The 21,932-nt window shown below is 42.2% G+C and overlaps 1 protein-coding gene across 1 annotated transcript in view; it reads left to right on the forward strand.

Annotated features, from left to right (window-relative positions):
• Positions 1-21,932, forward strand: part of SYNE2 (spectrin repeat containing nuclear envelope protein 2) — a 349,558-nt gene that overhangs the window by 296,597 nt on the left and 31,029 nt on the right. Inside the window, 5 exon segments of the mRNA XM_045451206.1 lie at positions 441-635; positions 2,795-2,920; positions 8,384-8,539; positions 11,482-11,640; positions 12,926-13,092. Coding sequence (XP_045307162.1) covers positions 441-635; positions 2,795-2,920; positions 8,384-8,539; positions 11,482-11,640; positions 12,926-13,092 — 803 coding nt within the window.

The following is a 21,932-nucleotide window of genomic DNA, read 5'->3' on the forward strand; positions in this document are numbered from 1 at the left end:
CTCTCAGGGGTTAAGAGTAAGCTGACTCTTCGACCATGGTCGTAGTGAGTATTTGCTCTTAATTTCAGGTCTAATACTCTGATCATTTGCTTAATACTCTTAGGTCTATTTATCTTGTAGGCTCTTAGTCTTTGAAGTATATATTTTTATGTCTTTATGTCTCTGATCATTACACCAAGAATGTTATCTCTTTACCATTGGAAATTATTTTAAGATCACATTACTTGGTGTAGTATATAGTAGTGTAAAACGTAACCTTAGATGTGAATGTGTGTGTGTGCGTGTGCACACTTTCTAATCAGATGTGTCTAATTTATGTATAATTTAACATTTATCAGCAGGAAAAGCTCCGAAGGAAATGTTCACAAACACATACGGTCGCAGTTGGATAATAGCAGAGGCTTAAGGAAATCACTTCTTTGTGTTTTTTGGTTTTCTAGAGTAAAGACATTCATTTTCAGAGACGGCACATCACCTATGCACTTACCTTAGAAGCTGGGGAAAAGTTACTGAACACAGCTAGCCTGGAAACAAAAGAGTTGATTGACAAGAAAATCAGTCAACTCCAGGACAACTGGAAGGACACAAAGCTCCAAGTAGGAGAGCTGATTACCCAGTTGCAGAGCAATATAGAGGTAAACTCACCGTTTACTTTTCCTGATATTCAGGTGCAGTACATAGAATTTTTGTTTGCTGTGCAAAAACGGGAACGATTTTAGGAAATCACAATATTGTAAGTTTTCCGAGGGACCTTGAGTCCTAATCATACTAGGTACTTGTTGCAAAATAATAATCGAACATTGAGAAAGTTCAGTGTTAAATGTATGCATACTTGAGGTTCTATTTTATATTCACTTTTACAAAACAAGAAACTCGTTCACGTTCCATGGAAGTCCTGTACAGAAAGCTAATGTTCCACATATGGTCTGACCTTGCGTGTGGTATGTGAAAATAAACACGCTAATACTTCCTCTTTGTTCTGTCGTCCGAGAATGTGCTTTTCCATAGAAGTGCGTATAAGAGTTTCACAGATAATTTATGATTATATTTTTAAGAACCAAAATGTTTTATTCGGAGTCATTATTAGGAAATAATTATTATTTTGTTACACTAAAACACATCAAGGTATTCTTAAGGACTCTGAGCTGCTTTGATCCCATGGCCCAACACAACTATGCTGCCCGAATGTTTTTGTGGTTTTTATTATTTTTCTTATATTTTCTTCTCTAAACATTATTTAAAGTGGTGTATGTTTAATTTTTATTTCTCTGAGCATACCTGCTCCGTATAGCCCACTTCCTAATCTATTGTGTGTGTACCAAAACCAGATAACCAAGCTTATCAGAGATGGTTTGTTTGAATATTTGTTTATTTCTGAAAGAGAGACAGCCAAAGTGCAAGCAGGAGAGGGGCAGGGAGACAGAGGGAGACACAGACTCCAAAGCAGGCTCCAGGCTCTGAGCTGTCAGCACAGAGCCCGATGTGGGGCTCGAACTCACAAGCCATGAGATTGTGACCTGACTGAAGTGGGACGCTTAATCGACTGAGCCCCCCGGGGTCCCCCAGAGTTAGTGTTTTTGAATAAAGAATAGATAGGTGCTGAGTTAGGGCCTGAACATCTCTCCTATGAATAAAATATCCGAGTTTTATTTGGTATATGGGCTATGTGAAATTCATTAACTAGCAAATATTTGTTGAACACTTCCCCTGTTTGTAAAACACGGTGGTGAATGTATTAGTTAATGGTTTGCGGGGAGAAATAAGGACTCAGTTTCATTTCTCTCTACACTTCCTTCTTGGTTTTGTTCCAGAGAGTTGATGTTGCAGACAAGCAGCCTCCCCTCATGTGAATTCTATGTTACCGTAGAATAGGGGCAACTCAAGTGTGTTTAGGTATCAGTTGTACTGAGGAATGTTTGACTTTACGTTTGTCTACTTTTAGCAACCTCGGGAGTAGAAACTTATTCCAGTGAATCTATTGTAAACATTCTGAACTTGTAAATGCAGGCAACTATTTTCTCAGTGATATAAGGGTAAAGGAAAAGAGATGCTGTGAGAGAGAGGAAGGCATTGCAGAGGTGAGGGGGTGCGGGCAAGCAGACTGCAGGCTTAGGCCGACCTTTGACTGGTGTGCTTGTAAGCGCATATCCTTGGCCAGTCACTTTTCTCTGAGCCTCATTTTAAAATGCGAAACCCTGTCAGTCTCCTAAAATTATTATAATTACAGTGAGATAACGAAGTTGAGAATGCTTTATAAACTGTAAAGTGCTTTAAGCAGAAGGCGGCAGTCAAAGCAGCGGTGAGAAATGTGGAGCGAAGCTTCACTATGAAAGGGTCACTAAAGCCACGCTATTTCCAGAAAGAGAGAGAGCGAGCGCAGAGGGACATTAGAAAGAAGACAAGAAAAGTGGTTGAGTGCTTTTGCTTTATGATGTGTGTGCCCAAGACTGTGTTAAAAATTAATCCTTACAGTAGCCTTTTAAATGTGCACTTTCCGGAAACTAAAATAAAAATAAGATTAGATCAAGGATATGGGGAAGGAAGAAGAAATCTTTTGAAGCAAAAGCCAGCCAACTCAGTCGTTGAAATCAGCCACACATAAAGCTGCAACAGGGGTATGGAACCATACTGGTGTTCTATCTGCTTTTAGACTAGTCTTCTTGAGAAAAGGAACTGGGTTTCTGTGCGATTTACAAAAAGACGTTTAATGGAGTGGATTAAATGAGTTGTTTGGTTTCTGCGATTCATTCTTAAAAGCAAAGCACTTACCAATTTCAATACTGTGTTCAAATAGACCTGGGACCAGTGTGAAAAGAAAATCAAGGAGTTGAAAAGCAGGCTGCAAGTTTTAAAGGCACAAAGTAGAGATCCTCTTCCAGAACTTCATGAGGACCTCCATAAAGAAAAAGAGCTGATTAAGGTATTGAAAGCTGCAAAGTCGCGTTCCAGATAACCACTTAGCGGTTTTCAGAGACGTTGCAGTGTTTGCCTTTCTATCCTGTGTTGAAACTGTGTTTCCATGTTCAGTCACAAGTCGTTTCCCCTGTCTTCTATCTAAAATAACATCCTGGTCTCTAAAGCAATTAGAGTTCATGCTCTTTGAGATCCATGCATAAATCTGAGAAAGGCTTTTACAGAAATTCTTCTTAGGAATTGGGGGGGGGGGGGGGGTTCCTCCAGGTCCTCTTTCTGTTTGTTTCTCTCCTCTGTAGTACAAGATGTGGCCTCTGAGATTACACTGAAACCTGTTCCCTTAACAAATGACCTTGTCTTTGAAATGAGAGTAAAGTATTATTAAAGAATTCCTTTTTTAGCAGCCAATAAATGGGTTGGAGTTTTTGCTCAAATCTCACATTTAAAAAAACAAACAAACATTTTTTTAAGTATTTTATTTGTTTTTGATAGAGACAGAGCACAAGTGGGGGAGGGGCAGAGAGAGAAGGAGACACAGAATCCCAAGCAGGCTCCAGGCTCCGGAGCTGTCAGCACAGAGCCTGACGCGGGGCTTGAACTCACGAACTGTGAGATCATGACCTGGGCCAAAGTCAGACGCTCAATCAACTGAGCTACCCAGGCGCCCCTCAAGTATCACATTTTTATAAAACCTTCCAAACTATATTCTGCCTAGTTGATACAGCTCTGACAATTATTTGTGGATATTTTAGGTCTTTGCAGAAATGGAATAGTATCAGATCTATAGATAAATTTGGGGAAAATAAACATCTTTTTGACATTGAGTACTCCTATTCTTGAATATGGCATGTTTCTCCTTTTGATTGTATTCAATAATTTATAATTTTCTTTAGTATTGAACATCTTTTGTTACATTTATTTTTTCCATGTTATTTTTTAGACTATTGAAATACTTTTTCTTTTTTTTTTTTTTTTTAATTTTTTTTTTTCAACGTTTATTTATTTTTGGGACAGAGAGAGACAGAGCATGAACGGGGGAGGGGCAGAGAGAGAGGGAGACACAGAATCGGAAACAGGCTCCAGGCTCTGAGCCATCAGCCCAGAGCCTGACGCGGGGCTCAAACTCACGGACCGCGAGATCGTGACCTGGCTGAAGTCGGACGCTTAACCGACTGCGCCACCCAGGCACCCCTTGAAATACTTTTTCTAATTATACTTTCTATTTACCACTTGTGCCTAGAGATGATCATTTTTGATTCATATTATATTCAACCATCTTGTTAAACTCTTTTGTTAATTCCAATAATTTGTCTATATAATCTTTTGGGACAGTCACCATCTGTAGAAAATGACTTTTTTTTTTAAATTTCTTCATTTCCATACTTTTTTCTTCCTGTACTTTCTACACTGGTCAGTACCTCCAGAACATTTTTTAGTAGAAGAATCGGTAACTGGCTGCTTCACGTCATTCCTGGTTTTAAGGAGAATGATTCCGACATTTCACCATTAAGTATGGTATTTGCTGGCGATGGCTTTATTAGGTTAAGAAAATTCCTATCTGTCCCTAATTTTCAACCTTTTTATTATCTCCACATCTTTAGGTGTAGATCTAGATCTCGGGGACAGAGGAATTTGGAGTCACTCTCTCAGTTGATCCATAGCGTTTCCTTCCATAAAGTCTAGAAACCAGGGCAGAATGTGAACTGTAAACTCATGAGAAGGCATAATGTGTCCCAAGTGTCACACTCTTCAGTTTCCAGTGGGATCCTTTCAGTTTCCACAGCCGCCATGTTCTGCCTCTCAGTGTAAAAATCAGGAAGAGAGGCTAAAAGCATTGAGTTCATCGATCCCATGACCATATTCCAAAACGAACTCAAGTAACCTGAAGCCTGTCTAGGAGACTGCTTATCATCCCTAAATCACTGGAGAGAGATACACTAACCACTTGACCAGTCTGGGCTTTACTGTCCTCCTCAGAAGATCACATTGTCATTACATCTCAGCTGACACATGGAATAGCACTTTGTGACATACTAGCGTTTCACTTTTATGGACATCTGTGTTCAAATGATTGAGTTTGGGGGACAGTTTTTATTTTTAAAATAATTTTGTCAAATGATTGAGTTTGTCAAATGATTGAGTTTGGGGGACAGTTTTTATTTTTAAAATAATTTTTGAGTAAGATTGTCAACATGGCTCAAAATTCAGAAGGTGCAAAAGGCATACATGAAAAATGTTTTAATGTTTTATTTAATTTTGAGAGAGCATGAGCAGGCGAGGGGCAGAGAGAGAGGGAGTCAGAGGATCTGAAGTGGGCTCTGAGCTGACAGCAGCCAGCCCATGGACTCGAACTCACAAACCAGGAGACCATGGCCTGAACGGAAGTCGGACGTTCAACTGACTGAGCCACCCAGGTGCCCTGAAAATTTTTTCTCCCGTTGGTTTTTCTCAACAGAGGTAATCAGTGTTACCAAGTTGTTGTGTATTCTTCCAAAGATATTCTATGCATATACCAGCAAATATTTATATATATACACGTTTTTTGGTCCTGTGTTTACCCAAATGGTAAGGTAGAAAAATGGGACTTGACAATCCCCCTGGTAAGTGAGTCCACAGGCAAAGGCTTTAATGCTGCTGTGCTGTGTTAGAGTCCCATTCATTTCATCTAATCAAAGAACGAAATTTTACATCTCATGTTCTATGAACAATGGGAGTCTTACAGGCAATATAGACAGTTTCTCTGGTTAAATTAAGAAAAAACACTTACCTGAGTGGCATGTTCCCTTTTGCAGTTATGATTTGGTAGCAAGTCTGGAGTATTTTCATTTAAAGACAGAAGCATGATTTTTGAAATATTCGTACAAATAGTGATCAACCAGAATAAACCTCCACAGTCGACCTCACTCTATATATTCTTTGATGATTCTTTGCTTTTCTTACTTTATGAACATTTTAAAGTTCTTGAGACCCTGCCAAATTGCTTTCCTTTCAGTCGTACATTTCTATATCTCAATCATACATTTGTATACCTGAGGACTTAAGTACACAAGGCATCACGGTAGGTGCTCAGCAATGGATTGGTGAACTGTGTGGTCATTGCTGGCCGGTCATGGAACTGACGGTTTAGACTACTTGAGAGACACATGCTAACCAAAGAGCCTCACTCGTGTGTGTGTGTGTGTGTGTGCGCGCGCGAATAAGTATGGTGAATGTTAGACAGGAAAAGGACAGGGGGCTACAAGAGTGTAAATAAAACAGGGGTCCCAACCTTGTCTGATGACTCAGAGAAGGCTCCTCTGAGGAATCACCCTTATGTCTGAGATCTGAAAGTGTAAATGGGAATTAACTAAATATATTTGTGGAAGCATCAGGGTGAAAGAGTGGGTAGCATTTCAACTAAGTAAAGAAATACAAATAGTTTAAATAATAACTAACCATTATGCATATTAAATTTGTCCAGTATATGTATGAAACTTGTCCAACATTAGGCATATTAAACTTGTCCACATTTTAAACTTGTCCACTTATACATATTTATCCAAAGGTATATATGTATATGTGTGTATATGTGTATGCATATAGGTATATATATGTATATATACACACACGATACATATATATACAACATATATATATAACAACACCAGAAAGTATGTGGAGAAAGATACAGCCATTCTTAGAATGCAATTTGGCAGTATTTATTAAGAATTATAAAAATGTCCATATTCAAAAGTTCTACACCTGTTCGTTATCCTTTCAACTGTAGAAGGAAACCAAGCATCCAAATCAAATCAATTTAAGCCTGGCTGTGGCAAGCCTAAACATGCCTCCCTGACCATGCAGGCATCTGAGCCCACACCTCTGAGCAGGGCCATGGACAGGCTGAGCTTCCTGGCACCAGACTGAGAAACACTCTGTGTAGCTCACAGTCTTGGGGTCGTTAGTTTTAAGTCAGTGAGTGGTACGCATCCACTTATGAGTCATTCCCTTTATAGCCTATAGCTAGCAAAAGTGTTCCACACAGAATCTGCTCTCATCCACTTTACTAGAATCATGAGGGTAAAAGTAGGTAACAAGAGTTTAAAGATTTTTTTTGTTTTTTTCTTTTCTTTTTAATGCTTTAAAAAATTTTTTTTAATTTTTTTTTTTAACGTTTATTTATTTTCGAGACAGAGACAGAGCATGAACAGGGGAGGAGCAGAGAGAGAGGGAGACACAGAATCTGAAACAGGTTCCAGGCTCTGAGCTGTCAGCACAGAACCCGACGCGGGGCTCGAACTCACGGACCGTGAGCTTATAACCTGAGCCGAAGTCAGACGCTTAACCGACCAAGCCACCCAGGCGCCCCTAAAAAAAATTTTTAACGTTTCTTTATTTTTGAGAGAGAGGGAGGCACAGAATCCCTAGCAGGCTGCAGGCTCTGAGCTGTCAGCACAGAACCCAGTGCTGGACGGGAACCCACAAACCGTGAGATCATGACCTGAGCTGAAGTTGGACATTTAACCAACTGAGCCACCCAGGCGCCCCTCCATGCAACCTTTAAAAAGAGTTCTGTGGGCCATTTGAGTAAATACAAATTTCTGTCAGCAAGTTATGCAATCATGCCAATGTAGCTTTTAGAACTCTGAAAATGAATCAGGATTAACACATTTCTATTGTTGCCACCCCTCAGATTATTTTTGATGTAAGTGAAATAATCTCTTCTTTCTACTGCAATAGACGTGTACAAATGAAGACCCTTTAAACGTGCCAAAGAAAAATCTGGAGGATTCTTGTGTTCCTTTTACCCCCTCTGTTGTGAAAGCACTTTTCATAAGTCCTAGAATTCAGAGAGTTTAAATTTGACACATTTTAAAAAATAATTGTTTTCATACCCAGAGATTTTCTGCTAACCAGTTTCTGCCGAATATTAGGGAAGAATTTATTTTTTCTTCCATTATATTCATTTTTGGGGGGAAGTTTAACCAAAATAATTCCGTTGAACAGAAGCCATTGTTATGATGTTATGATTGCCATGGTAGCAACAATACATTTCTTAGGTGTTTTTTTTTTTTTTAAGATGGGAAATAACACTTGATAGGACATTTCTGTAACATTGTTTCAGAATTAAAAGTGTGTGTGTGCGCGTGTGTGTGCAAGAGAGAGATTGTTGCCAGCCTCCAAAAATAATTTCTTCTCAATAAAGGTAAAGACCTACATGACTTTAAAATAGAACTAATTCTATAAAAATCTGAACTATCTGAGCAAAGGAAAATAAGGTAGAAAGGAGTTTTCCTTTGAGAAAAGGGTGGTGAAGAACTGGCCAACCACAACAAGCAGCCGCTGCCCTGGGCTGTTTCTCATTCCGAAGGTCCCGCCCCCTTCCCTGGCCTCCCCTCCCCCAGACCAATCAAAGGATTAGCCTACAGGTTTGGAAACAACAGCAGCTTGAGTTGAAGGGTTGTTTTTTCCCCCTTGTGTTTAAATGCAGGAACTAGAGAAGTCTTTGGCCAACTGGACCCAGAACTTGAAAGAACTTCACACTCTGAAGACTGACTTAACCCAGCACATTCTTGCGGAGGACGTGATGGTTTTGGAGGAGCAAACAGAGCATTTGCACAGACAATGGGAAGACCTCTGCTTGAGAGTAAGTCAGTTAACTGCAGGGCACGGCTGTTCTGGAGTTTATTGAAATGTCTCCAAAGGCCAGACAAAGTAGAAAGGGGCTTAATTTCATTGAACCGGAGGCCCTTTTCAATTGGAGCCCAGGCTGGCTGCTGTTCCTTTAGAAGGCAGCAACATGGTTAACAGATTTGACCCTTTGTTTCTCCAGTGCTCAATGCTGGAGGTTTGCACACTTTTAATAAGCTTTTTAAAAACTCACCTTAAATGGGGGGGGGGGGGGGGGTGGGGAATTGCAGTTACCGGCAGCTGTGAGCTTTCTGCTCTCTGTCTTACACAGATGACCAGTACCCACTGGTATATTAGAATCAGGACTTCAGCAAAGAGGTCTTGTCTGGCCTTAAGAGCGATGTCTCTGCAGTATCTCTCTGGGCCCAATGAACAGCAACAGTCTTACTTAGTGCCTGACACAGGGGTATTTCATCGGAGAACTCTGTATTCACATGCAATCCGATGTTCCTTTCAAGTAGCTGGTTTTTTAAAACTCTCTAAAAGAAACCATCAACAGCTACACGTAGTACCTCCATGGATCACTTCTCCTTAATAAACATTGGATCGTGGTTAGAGTATGATAATAGTACATGTTTGTGACAGGATGGAACTAAAGGGTTCGAAAAGGTCTTTGTTTTGAGAACATATAATCCTAAGAAAAATAAATTCCTTAATCTCATTTTTGTGAATGAAGAAGTGTATTTAAAAGATGAAATTCACTTTTGAGTGCCTTTGAATAAAGTAAAATAATTTTTTCTTCTTGATTTAAGTATTTAACATTCACAATGAACCATAATTTTAAATGATCTCTTAGAATTTTTGTTCATATTTTATATAAAAGAAAATATTTAGAGTATGTGAAAAGCCTCCTAAAACTTAAGGTAGAAGCGGGAGACTGGGGCCCAGATGTTCTTTCAATTGTTACCATTAGGAAACCAATCAGAATGGCGCTGTACAAAATGCCAGGATTTTAAAAAGCTAAGATAAATAGATGCCCTCAGGAATGGAAACACAAAACTTGTTTTTTAGGGATAGTTCTTTGAGCCTTCTTAACACGTTTGGCTGGGTGAATGTATAAGCATTAAGTATTTTTGCCTCACTCTGAGAAGATTACTTGTTTTCATTGTACATAGCAGGAAAATCTCTGGGAGTTCTACCTTAGTTTCCCCATCTGTAAGGTGGGGTGTTAAAACTTTATCTGGGGCGTCTGGGTGGCTCAGTGGTTTGAGCGACCGGCTGTCCGTGAGTTTGAGCCCCACGTGGGGCTCTGTGCTGACAGCTCAGAGCCTAGAGCCCGCTTTGGATTCTGTGTCTCCTCCTCTGCCCCTCCCCCACTCATGCTCTGTCTCTGTCTCTCTCTCAAAAATAGATAAACATTAAAAAAAAAAAAAACTTTATCAAAAGAACTCTTAGCTACTTCTTTTAACCCTATAAGATTCTAAAGATTTTTAAGACCTGAGAATACTTTTGTACATTTAGAAAGTCTGATTTGCATTCTTTATACTTAACTTGTAAATTTGAACCCTTTAAGGAGGAAGAGCCTTTGTGGAAGTCAGCTTAGGGGTTGCTAATGCATCATAGAGCATTGGGTATGTGGGGTCAGCCTGCTCACTACACACCAGTGTATGATTGCATTTCCATACTTTGCATCCAAAGCCAGAGGGCATAATGGGAAGGTGGATTAAATGAGAGATGTGCCTTTGGTTTTTAATTTTACTTTGCTTTATTTTGGAAATCTACCACTAAAATGGTGAAATAATTTTAATTTTTAGTCCATTTGCATTATAAACGTTAAATTAATGTTTTGATCTAGATTTATAGTTTTTAAGTTGAATAGGCAAGACATTGGCCTTAAATAGAAATAAGGACTTGGTCATTTTTAAAAAGGTAAAAGGGGGCGCCTGGGTGGCACAGTCGGTTGAGCGTCCGACTTCAGCCAGGTCACGATCTCGCGGTCCGTGAGTTCGAGCCCCGCGTCGGGCTCTGGGCTGATGGCTCAGAGCCTGGAGCCTGTTTCCGATTCTGTGTCTCCCTCTCCCTCTCTCTGCCCCTCCCCCGATCATGCTCTGTCTCTCTCTGTCCCCAAAACAATAAATAAACGTTGAAAAAAAAATTTTTTTAAAGGTAAAAGATTTGGGAGCATCTGGGTTGCTTAGTTGGTTAAGTGTCTAACTCTTGATTTCAGTTCAGGTCTTGATTAGGGTCGTGAGTTCAAGCCCCATGTTACATGCTGGGTGTGGAACCTGCTTTAAAAAAAAAAAAAAAAGTAAAAGATTTGGGTCATAAAACTGTAAATTAGCATGTAGCAAGCCATCGATAAAGGTATATTGAAAGAACAAGGATCAGAAGAAATTTGGGTGATGTTTACTGTTTTTAGCTTATCTTTCCTATCTAATTTTTAATATGACCTGGTAATAGTAGATATGCATTGAATAAAACTGAATTCTTTCGGTCAGTTACACTTCAGACATAATCTTTATTGTGTTGCTTTTATGGCATTTATCAAAAGGTGTAACTGTTGGGGCACCTGGGTGGCTCAGTCGGTTGAGCATCCGACTTCAGCTCAGGTCATAATCTCTCAGTCCATGAGTTCGAGCCCCACGTCAGGCTCTGTGCTAACAGCTCAGAGCCTGGGGCCTGCTTCAAACTCTGTGTCTCCCTCTCTCTCTTCCCCTCCCCCACTCACGCCCCCCACCTCTGTCAAAAATAAACAAACATTTAAAAAAAATTTTTTTAAAGAAAAAAAAAAAAGTATAACTGTTGATGTTGAACCCTAGGTAGTGGGTAAAGTTATTTAAGTCTACAGGGTTACTGATTAAAATGAATGAAATTCATAGTCTTTTTAATGGGGGGAAGGGAAAGGAAATAGTTTCCTTCCTGCCAACACTCAGCTGCCAAATTCATTTTCATTTCCAGGTGGCTATACGCAAACAGGAGATTGAAGACAGACTCAATTCATGGATTGTGTTCAATGAAAAAAATAAAGAGTTGTGTGCATGGCTGGTGCAGATGGAAAACAAAGTTCTACAGACAGCAGATCTTAGTATTGAAGAAATGATTGAAAAGTTACAGAAGGTAAGCAGGAATATCCAGATGGTTGCCGTTAGGACTGCCTCGGAATTCTCTGCCCTCATTCCCAGGCTCGCAGTGGCCTAACCTGTTAGATATGTTTCTAATAACATTGCAGAAATTTGAACGCCTTTCTCGCTGTCTTTATTCCTTCGCAGAGAAAAGTTGGTAAGTGATGGGGGAGATGTGGGACCATCATAGGAGGGCATGAGGCTTGTTGTGCCTACTCTCAGGAAGTCTGGCCAGAGCAGGGCTCTTGTCAGCTTAAGCATCAGTTCATACGCCAGGGGTTGTGGCTTCTCTGGTTGTCGCTATGAGGGAGCTCTCCTCGCCAAAGCGGAGATGCCAACAGCAACTGGGGCTCGTAATTTTTGAAATGGCCACCAGGCTCCACAGGGAAAGGCTTCTTGCTGCGGTCACCCAAAATGCCACTCGGTTATTTCAAGAAAGCTCTTACTGGGGCTCCTGAGTGGCTCGGTCGGTTAAGCATCCCAATTCGGCAGAGCCTGCTTCAGATCTTGTGTCTCCCTCTCTCTGCCCCTCCCCCACTCACACTCTTTCTCTCTCTCTCTCTCAAAAATAAATAACTTTTTAAAAAATTTGTTTAGAAAGAAAGTGGGGCTCCTGGGTGGCTCAGTCGGTTGAGCACCTGACTTCGGCTCAGGTCATGATCTCACGGTCTGTTGAGTTCGAGCCCCACGTCGAGCTCTGTGCCGACAGCTCAGAACCTGGAGCCTGCGTCAGATTCTGTGTCTCCCTCTCTCTTTGACCCTCCCCCCTTCATGCTCTGTCTCTCTCCATCTCAAAAATAAATAAACATTTAAAAAAATTTTTTTTAATAAAAATAAAAAAGTAAAAAGATAATAACTACTGGGGCACCTGGGTGACTTGGTTAAGCGTCCAATTTCGGCTCAGGTCATGATCTCACCATTCCCGAGTTTGAGCCCTGCGTCGGGCTCTGTGCTGACAGCTCAGAGTCTGGAGCCTGCTTCAGATTCTGTGTTTCCCTCTCTCTCTGCCCCTCCCCCACTCACACTCTGTCTCTATCTCAAAAGTAAATAAACATTAAAAAAAAATTTTTTTTAAAAAGTTAACTACTGCCTTACATATTACACATGAGCCAAGTGGGTATTGTTTGACTTTTTAGCTACTCACTGAAGAGTTGCATTAACAGGTAAGAGAAGTTTTTGAATTCTTTTTTAATTTCAAGAGGCGGCTGTATGTTTGTGACTGGCGAAGAAATGAATTTTCAGTAGTAACTGAGGCTTTTGTGTTTTGGTGCCTTTGCCAGGACTGCATGGAAGAAATAAACTTGTTTAGTGAAAACAAGTTACAGTTAAAGCAAATGGGTGACCAGTTGATCAAGGCCAGCAACAAGACAAGAGCAGCTGAGATCGATGACAAGCTCAACAAAATCAATGACCGCTGGCAGCATCTTTTTGATGTCATTGGATCAAGGTGAGAAATGGCCTAGAAGTTACTCTTATTCCTAGGCACTGTGGTGACGTCACACATCCAGAAACTAAGCTTAGTCGCCTCTAAAGCAGCCTAGCAGTTTCATAAACTTAGGAAGGCAAACTTGGGTTGAAATTCTTATTTCAACCTTTTAGGAAGATTGTATTTTCACATATGAGACTTAAGTGTTTTTTTCTTTAGCTTAAAATTTCATGTGAAGTTAGGTTTAAATGAGAGTTGGAGGTTTAATTTGAGAAGAGATCCTGGATGAAATATTTAGAAACTTCAACTCTACTTCAGTGCTTGTGTGTCCCCCAGATGAAATCGTCTCTGCCTGTCCCTGCTTGTACGTAGGCAAATGCAAGTAGGTCGGGACATGTGCCTGATTTCTAGATGCTGGTCTGCAGGCCCCAGTGGGCATCTGATCCTAAGATGTGGCCTTAGGAGGCGTGTCGGCGGCCACAAATCAAAGCTATATTCTCTAGTGCAACCTTATCAGAAATAAGACTGGTGATTTTATCTCCCCTCACAGAGTAATGAAGCTGACACCACCCAGAGCTTTTAAGTGTCTTTTGTCTTCAAATTCTCTCTCCGAAGACAGACCCCAACCGAAATGTTTTTCACGTGCAACCTGGCCTGCAAAAAATGGTCACTCAGCTCTGGGACCACTCATGCAGCTTTGTATTTACACCGGCCATGCGAGTCTTTTCTGTAGCAGTGTGCTCAGATATTTGGAACACGCCTGAGATGCAGAATATACAGGAGGGAGGACCTGTAAGGAGAATGAGGAATTAGGGAGTAATGAAAATAAGATGCTCTTAATAATTTGGCATTTATTTCCTTGACCTCACTGTTTACTGTAAACCGTAAGTGAACCTGATTCAATCAGCAAGGGCGCCAGGCTAAGGGCTACGAGAATTACTGACAGGAAGTAAGATGAGTCAATTACGTTAATGGGAGCAGACATCTGAGCAGCTGTAAAGCCAAGTGGTTTGAGAGCTCAGAGCTCATCTTTCTGGAGGGGGGGCAGGAATGAGGAGGAGCCTTTCACAGGAGTGGTGTCTCCAGATGGTCCTGAGTGATGGGTTGGGATCCTTGAGGGTTACCGGTGGCAGAGACTGTTACGTTGTGAGCAAAAGGATACAAGCATCGAGCAGCTTGGAAGTCTTTCAGAAAATAACAAGAAGCTCCATTGGCTCAAATGTCGGAGATGAAGCTAGAGAGGTAGATCAGGGCTAATGCTTAAAAGACCTTCAATCTCAACCGAAGATTTGGCCTCCTAAATAAAGTCTGAGTCATTCATGGTTCTTTAGCAGTGGAGGGTTTGCCAAAACAAATATTAGGGTGATTTGGCTGGCAGCATAGGCTGGGCTGAATTTAACTTGTCTGTATTGCCAGTTGAAAAAAAAAAAAAAAAATCTGTAGAAATCCATGGTGGTAACCCAAATAAGGATTAAGAGCACAGGTTTTGAGCACATCCTGCCTTTCCCACTTACTGTAGAAACTTGAGTGGTATCTAACCTTTATTTTATTATTATTTTTTTAACGTTTATTTATTTTGGGGACAGAGAAACAGAGTGTGAGTGAGTGGGGGAGGGGCAGAGAGCGTGGGAGACACAGAATCCAAAGCAGGCTCCAGGCTCTGAGCTGTCAGCACACAGCCCGACGCGGGGCTCGAACTCACAAACTGTGACATCATGACCTGAGCTGAAGCCGGACACTGAACCAACTGAGCCACCCAAGCACTTCAGATCTAACCTTTCTAAGCCTCAGTTTCCAAATCTGCAAACTATGTCCAATAGCACTGCTTACGTCAGAGGCTGCTATGAGGATGAATGGTTTGTGTCTCGCATGTGGCACAGGACAAGCCTGTAGGAGCCAGCATTCCCTGAGTGGCTGTTATCATTGTTTTCCCCTAAGAAGACTGTAAGACGAAGTAGCATGTTTATTAAATGGGAGAGGATTCCCTCAGTTGTGTCTGATACTAAGAGGTCTTTCTTCCGGGAGACCAGTGTCTTTGACTCTCTTAAATTCCCAGTGCTTAGAACAGTGCCTCAGAGAGGCACCTGGGTGGCTCAGTTGCTTAAGCGTCCCACTCTTGATTTGGGCTCAGGTCATGATCTCATAGGCTCTGAGCTGGGCATGGAGCCTGCTTAAGATTCTCTGTCTCCTTCTCCCCCTGCCTCTCCCTCTGTCTCTCCCTTTCTTTAAAAAACAAAACAACAACAACAACAGAGCGTCTCAGATATTGGTTGACATGAACATTTCCGTGCTTAAGAATGCGATCGTTTCTGTTAAGTAAATTGTGTCTAGTATGTCTTTGTTGACATCGTCTTTATATCCTAAGTCTTCTGGAGCCCCTGGCGCTAATCGAGGGTATGATGACATCAGACCTGTTTATGGATCATTTAGGAGCAAGGTCTAGATTATGCTTCCCGAAGACTAGAGTGACAGTCCATTCTTTTTTTTTTTTTTTCTTTTTTCTTTTTTAATGTTTATTTATTTGAGGGGGGAAGGGACAGAGAGAGAGAGAGAGGAAGAGAGAATCCCAAGCAGGCTCTGCCCTGTCAGCACAGAGCCCACCTGAGGCTTGACCTCATGAAACTCGAGATCATGACCTGAGCCAAAAATCCAGAGTCAGGGGCTCAACCAGCTGAGCCACCCAGGGACCCCTGCGAGCTATATTCTTGACCATGTGCTTTTTACACATGATTTCACTTAATCGTCATTGTAATTCTGAAAGGTAGATACCATTATCCCATTTTACAGATAAGGAGACTGAGAAGTTGAAGATGCGTAACCTGCCTGTAATTACATAGCCAGCATGTGAGGCGCCAGGATTTCCACTCATAGTGGTGTTGCCTCCCTGCTCCCCTTAGACTCTTGCGGTTTGTAGCAAAGAGAACAGAATGAGAGTCTAATCCCTTCAAAACTAGAGGACTTGGGAGAGAGTAATTTCTCTTCTCTTAAAGCAAAGACCAGGTGAGACAGATGGCTGAGAGCCTAAGAAGCTCCAAGTGGGGTTTACCCTTCAGTTGACTTTGTGAGTTGAGGCAAGCTGAGACCTGCCATAGCCTCACGTGGAATTAGCTCCTTGTCGGATCTCTGACACTGATTTCATGCTGGGTACTACGCAAAGGTGTCACCATCGAGGAAAGGGGTTGGGAGCACAGGCTGCAGAATTTAGACTTGAACAATGCCAAGCAGAACCTTCAGTGTCTTGGTTGATAAACTAGGCACAAGATCCTGGGTGAGAGAGCAGCAGGACAGCTTTGGGTCTGTTTGCACACATACGCTATTAGCCTGGGGCGCAGTGCAGGGTGGTTACATGGTAATGAGGAGGAGAAAGCAGGCTTAGACCCAAGCCACTGTTCTTTCTCTACTTGTAAGGTGTTCTTCAGCTTCTGTAAAATCGCTAAAGCAGAGAACCTGAAGGATACATCTCCCCAAATTACCAGCTAATCAAAGGAGGGAGCAGGGGAACCTAACCTCACATAAGGTTATATTGGCCTTGGGTGTAGACATCAAAATTCCGAGAAGTGGCTCTCCATCAGAATTGCTGCAGGAGATTTTCCCAATCGTCATGGGCCCTTGGGCAGCTGCTTACCTTAATGATATCTAAATTCATGTAAAACATGCTATTCATTTCACCAACAGAAAGGCCATCGAAGCACTATGTTTTTTTTGTTTTTTGGTTTTTTTTTTTTTGGTGTATGGTGTGATTATTCTAGAACTCAATCTGACTTGATGACAAGAAATATTAATTTTATACTACTATGCTTATTTGACAGATTAAATGAAGAGTTAACTTTTTTATGTTTTGGGTTTTTTTTAATGTTTATTTATTTTTCAGACAGAGAGAAACAGAGCATGAACGGGGGGAGGGTCAGAGAGAGGGAGACACAGAATCTGAAACAGGCTCCAGGCTCCTAGCTGTCAGCACAGAGCCTGACGCGGGGCTCGAACTCGCGACCACAAGATCATGACCTGAGCTGAAGCCGGACGCCTAACCGACTGAGCCACCCAGGCGCCCCAAGAGTTAACTTTTTTTAAAATTACAGTTATTAGGGCACCTGGCTGACTGGGTCGGTAGACCATTCAACTCTTGATCTCAGGGTTGTAAGTTTGAGCCCCACATCAAGTGAAGAGATTACTTAGAAATAAAATCTTTAAAAAAAATTGTTTTAAAATATGGTAGCTATTAGCTCCTCCCCCTTCATGTTTTCTTAGATAATATCTTTGAAGACTGACCCAGCAAAATGTCAATGCAGGAGAGACAACTAAATTACGAGAAGTTTTCAGAACTACCAATATGTGTGATCCCGTTTTAGAGGCAGCTCGGCTACCTATTAGTGGGAACACTTTAGGCACGGGATGTTGGATGATGGACAAAAGGTACAAAGTTGGCTTGCTTCAGCCAGCACAGACCAAAGCTCTGAAAAGCGGGTCCTGCCCGCCCCCCCCCCCCACCTCCCCACCATCCTGCCTTCAGTGGGACTGATGCCAGAGGAATATTCAGTCTCCTACTTCTCATCTGTGTCTACCTAGATTTCAGAAACCCAACAGTTGAACTCCTTAAAAACCCATCTACTTTTGTTTCCCAGAAACCCCTCCCCATTGCATTCAGTAAACCCCTAGCTTCATCCTATGAAGTAGGAGCCCTGTGGCCACTGGTCAGTCTGTCTTTAGTAAGTCACTTTGGCTGGTTGTGGAGCCTCTTCAGAGACCTGGGGAAAAGTAGCTGAGGAGAAGGGAGGCTCTTTTTAAAGGCTCTTTCTAGCAGTATGTGTGAATGATCTGGTCAAAGCTGTCAGTGCCTAAAACAGACGGGACCACTGGATGGAAAGACATACCCCAGAATGTTTACATTGGTTATCTGTTGGTGTTGGCATCATCAGTGACTTCAGTTTTCTTTTTGCTTATCTGTTTTTTCTGAATGTTCATTATGGAAAAAGGAACCACGGGGGCTTTTTCTTTTCCTTAAGAAAAAATGTCCTCAATGTTTTTACCTTTCTCTTTAATTTCTCTTGATGGTTGGTGCGCCTGGGTGGCTCAGTCAGTTAAGCCTCTCACTTTGGCCCAGGTCATGATCTCACTGTCTGTGAGTTTGAGCCCCACGTTGGGCTCTGCGCTGTCAGCTCAGAGCCTAGGGCTTGCTTCAGATTCTGTGTCTCCCTCTCTCTCTCTGCCCCTCCCCTGCTCATGCTGTCTCTAAAGAATACAGATTTAAAAAAAAAAATTTAATTTCTCTTGATGGCAACGTCATTAGCAGACTTGGTATCCTTAAGCCAGTGTTTCAAGGGGGGGGACTTGCTCAGGCATGCTCCCATACGATCCCTCCCTGTTTAGACTAGATAGTTCTCACTATCAGAAGAATCAAGTCCATGAAAAGAAACTTTTTAACTAAGCATAATTTTCACATTTCACCTACCAAACGTGAAAACCCCACCTGTTCCACAATAGTAGCTATTAAAATTTTGTCATTTAAACCTAGCAGTTCTTACCATGGCGACCGTGTGTTGGGAGTGTTTTCCATCCCTTGCAGAATGGGCAGGGAGACGTGTGCCTTTTTAAGTTGATAAAGTTTTTCCTTGCTCTCTTTTTATCTGTATTTTCTCAAGGTTATTTTGGAAGACCAAACAATGCTGCTAGTCATAGAGTGGACTTGCTCTGGCCTGATCCAGTACAACTGGAAGGATTTAGAGATTTTAGTGCAGGAGAAGCCAGATGTGAGGTCACCCTCCCCATCTCCATTTTCCTTCCCATCAGCCTGATCTTTCCCCCTCCGGAGCATGGGGCTGTTGCTCCTGGGCCCTGAGGGTTGGGGAGTTTCCTCAAGAAGACCGCAACCACCAGGGGGTCAGTGAACCGACAGCATCGGGCAGCATCAGCAGGTCCAATGTACTAGTCTTTGGGGGATCGTATTTAGCAGGTCCCAGGGACAGCTAAGCGTGTAGGCACCAGTTAGATGTTGTATTTGGGGAGAATGGTTTCCAAACCTGTGCTCTTAATTTGACGGGTCTAGAATGTGCTCGCTGTGTTTCAAGGTGGGGATATAATAATTACGGTATGTTGGGCTTTAGGGACCCATGAGAAATGATATTAAGGCTTCAAATAAGACTGAGAGTATGTCTGAAAGGGGCTGGACATAAACCAAGGGTACTCTGGTAAACAGCCACTTGGGATACCCTAGAGAAACCCAGATTAGGGATGTGGAGGAATTTTCAGAGACGTTACGGTCAATCCTGGGAGGAGCTAACAAGGAAAATTGCAAAATCTCTTCCTCTGCAAAGTCTTGAACTCCATTTGTGCTATAACATGGAATTTTTTTGCAAAAGGCGGAGGAATGGAGTTGGTGAACTCTCTGCCTTTTCCTAAACCAGGAGGCACAGGGCTAAAAAGGCAGGGCAGAAACCCACCTCCCACCCCCGCATTCCCTGGAAATTTCTTCCTCAGGAGGACCCTAGGAGGGTATCCCTGTTGGACTCAGGGGTTTCCAGTTTCACCAGTTCTTTCCAATCTGAAGCCAAAAATTTGGCTTGAGGAGGACAGAAATCCTCTTTCCCGTGCCCCAAACCTAAATGTTTCTCTTCCCTCTGTTTACAGCACTTCATAAATAACCCACAGCCAAGATAACACTGTGACTTTCTTCCCCCAGCATTGCAATCCTGTAGCGTCAGAACAAAGACTGTGTGTGTGAGAGAGAGAGGAAGGAGCTGGAGATATTTGTTTATTGGAAGGGAGAAAACGGAGATTAAAACTGCAGTGAGCCGAGAGGCAGGTCGGCTCCCTTCCTGGGGGCGCTGCTTTGTGGCCCGAGCCTGCGGGAGGGCGGCCGCTCGGATGCTGAGCCAGGGGATGGACTGGCGGGTGGCCGGGGGAGGGGCTGCCTTGGCCCGGGAGGTGGAGGTGCAGCCGGGAACTTGGAGCTTCCCCTAAACAGAAGGAATGGTTTTTTCTCATCAACAGTAAGTGCCATTTCAGCCATCAGCCCAGCATATGGCCGAGGGGCGGCTGCTGCCTCTGTATGTCTCCCTTTCTTGCTCCCTCATTTTGGTTACAATAGGAGCGATGGATGAGATGGTGGCTGTGGAGTGTGTGTGTGTGTGTGTGTGTGTGTGTGTGCGTGTGTGCTCAGCCATGGGGAGGGGGGGATGGGTTCTCTCCCAGTGTCTGCTCGCGAGCGTGGCGTCTGCGCCCAGCTTTTGACAAGCAAGGGAGAGGGGTGATTATGCTGTGTGGAAAATGGAAGTCCTCCGGCGACATGAATGCTTCAAAGAGACGATTAGCTCAAATGTCTCAAATCAGGGCTTCAAGATGTTGGAGTAATTGATTATCTTACTATAAAGCTGTTGAGTCACGTAAAAAGATGCAGTTGTACAGAATCTGTATCGTGTTTTTAGCAGCTGACAGCTGCCCCCAGGTTTGAGTAGCTGTTTGTTTCTGCACAAATTCAGATATTTTGACCATCTCGGTTTTCAGTATTTTTTAAGTTATGCTGTCCACGTTGGCATAGGATTTTTTTCATTGATGATGATCTAAGGTCTTTGTATTTTAGCTGTAGACGCTTTAGCGTGTAGAGAATAGGACTGAAGTGTAAATTATCCCATATAGATGAATTTGATACTAGAAACCTCCATCACATGTTGTAAGCCTTAGGTCTGCTACATAGAATGATACTAACCAGATTTGGTTTTGTTTGTTTTAGAGGGAGACAGGGCTCATAAGTATTGTATTCTGATCTCTCACTATTAAAATAAAACTTTATTCACCTTGATTATCTGCTGCATTTCTACCCATAATCCCTGCAAAAGATCTCCTAATTTGTAGCTACTCTTAGTAAAAATTCTTATTTTTGTTTGATTTCATATAAAAAGGTCTTCCAGTAATCTACACAGGTGAGAAACTTCCCCTTTGCACCTAAAAATGTTGTTCTCCCAATCCTCAGAATTAGAATTTGACTCGGGAAATCACACTTATTGTTTGTAGAGAAACAGGATTTCTATATGTGGTGCACCTGGGTAAAACATGGGCAAGTTAGAGACGATGAGTCACGTAAACAAACTGCCTCCATGGCTGATGTGATGCAATATTGTGGTTGCTTCCCTGTGCCAGCGGTCTGGATTCTGAATGGGTTTCCTTGTTTCTCAACATGAACTCGAGATTTAAATGTTTCCAAGAGCGATATTAACCAGGCCTAACATGGAGGCTGGTTGCCTGGGTTGGCAAATGACCCGCACTTCTTGACCCTGGAAAGGTGATCATCAGACTACAGTATCTGCATAGAATACGCTACAAACTCAACAGTCCACGTGAGGGTTCCTAGAGTAGGTTGTGACGGGATTATCTAAAAAAAAAAAAAAAACCAAAAAAAAACCAAAAAAACAACATTGATTTAAATCACCATGCACTTTTGGATATTACGTCCTCAGTCGGAGGTTGGGACATAGGGGTAAGGTTGGATCCTGATTAGGTGAATCTTTTATAGCTTCTTGGCAACGTTCTTCTTTTCTTTTCCTCCTACCTTCCCTTTCTCTTTAATTTGACCTAAGTGTATGTATGATTTGTGGGCCTGTCAATGTTTCGCTTGCCCTGTATGGAACCAGACCAAGTCCGGCTAGTATCATTCTATGTATCAGACCTAAGGCTTACAATGTGTGATGGAGGCTTTTATTTATTTATTTTTTTTCCAACGTTTATTTATTTTTGGGACAGAGAGAGACAGAGCATGAACAGGGGAGGGGCAGAGAGAGAGGGAGACACAGAATCGGAAACAGGCTCCAGGCTCTGAGCCATCAGCCCAGAGCCTGACGTGGGGCTCGAACTCACGGACCGCGAGATTG

This window comes from Leopardus geoffroyi, chromosome B3 (assembly GCF_018350155.1).
Source record: "Leopardus geoffroyi isolate Oge1 chromosome B3, O.geoffroyi_Oge1_pat1.0, whole genome shotgun sequence".
Lineage (NCBI taxonomy): Eukaryota > Metazoa > Chordata > Mammalia > Carnivora > Felidae > Leopardus > Leopardus geoffroyi.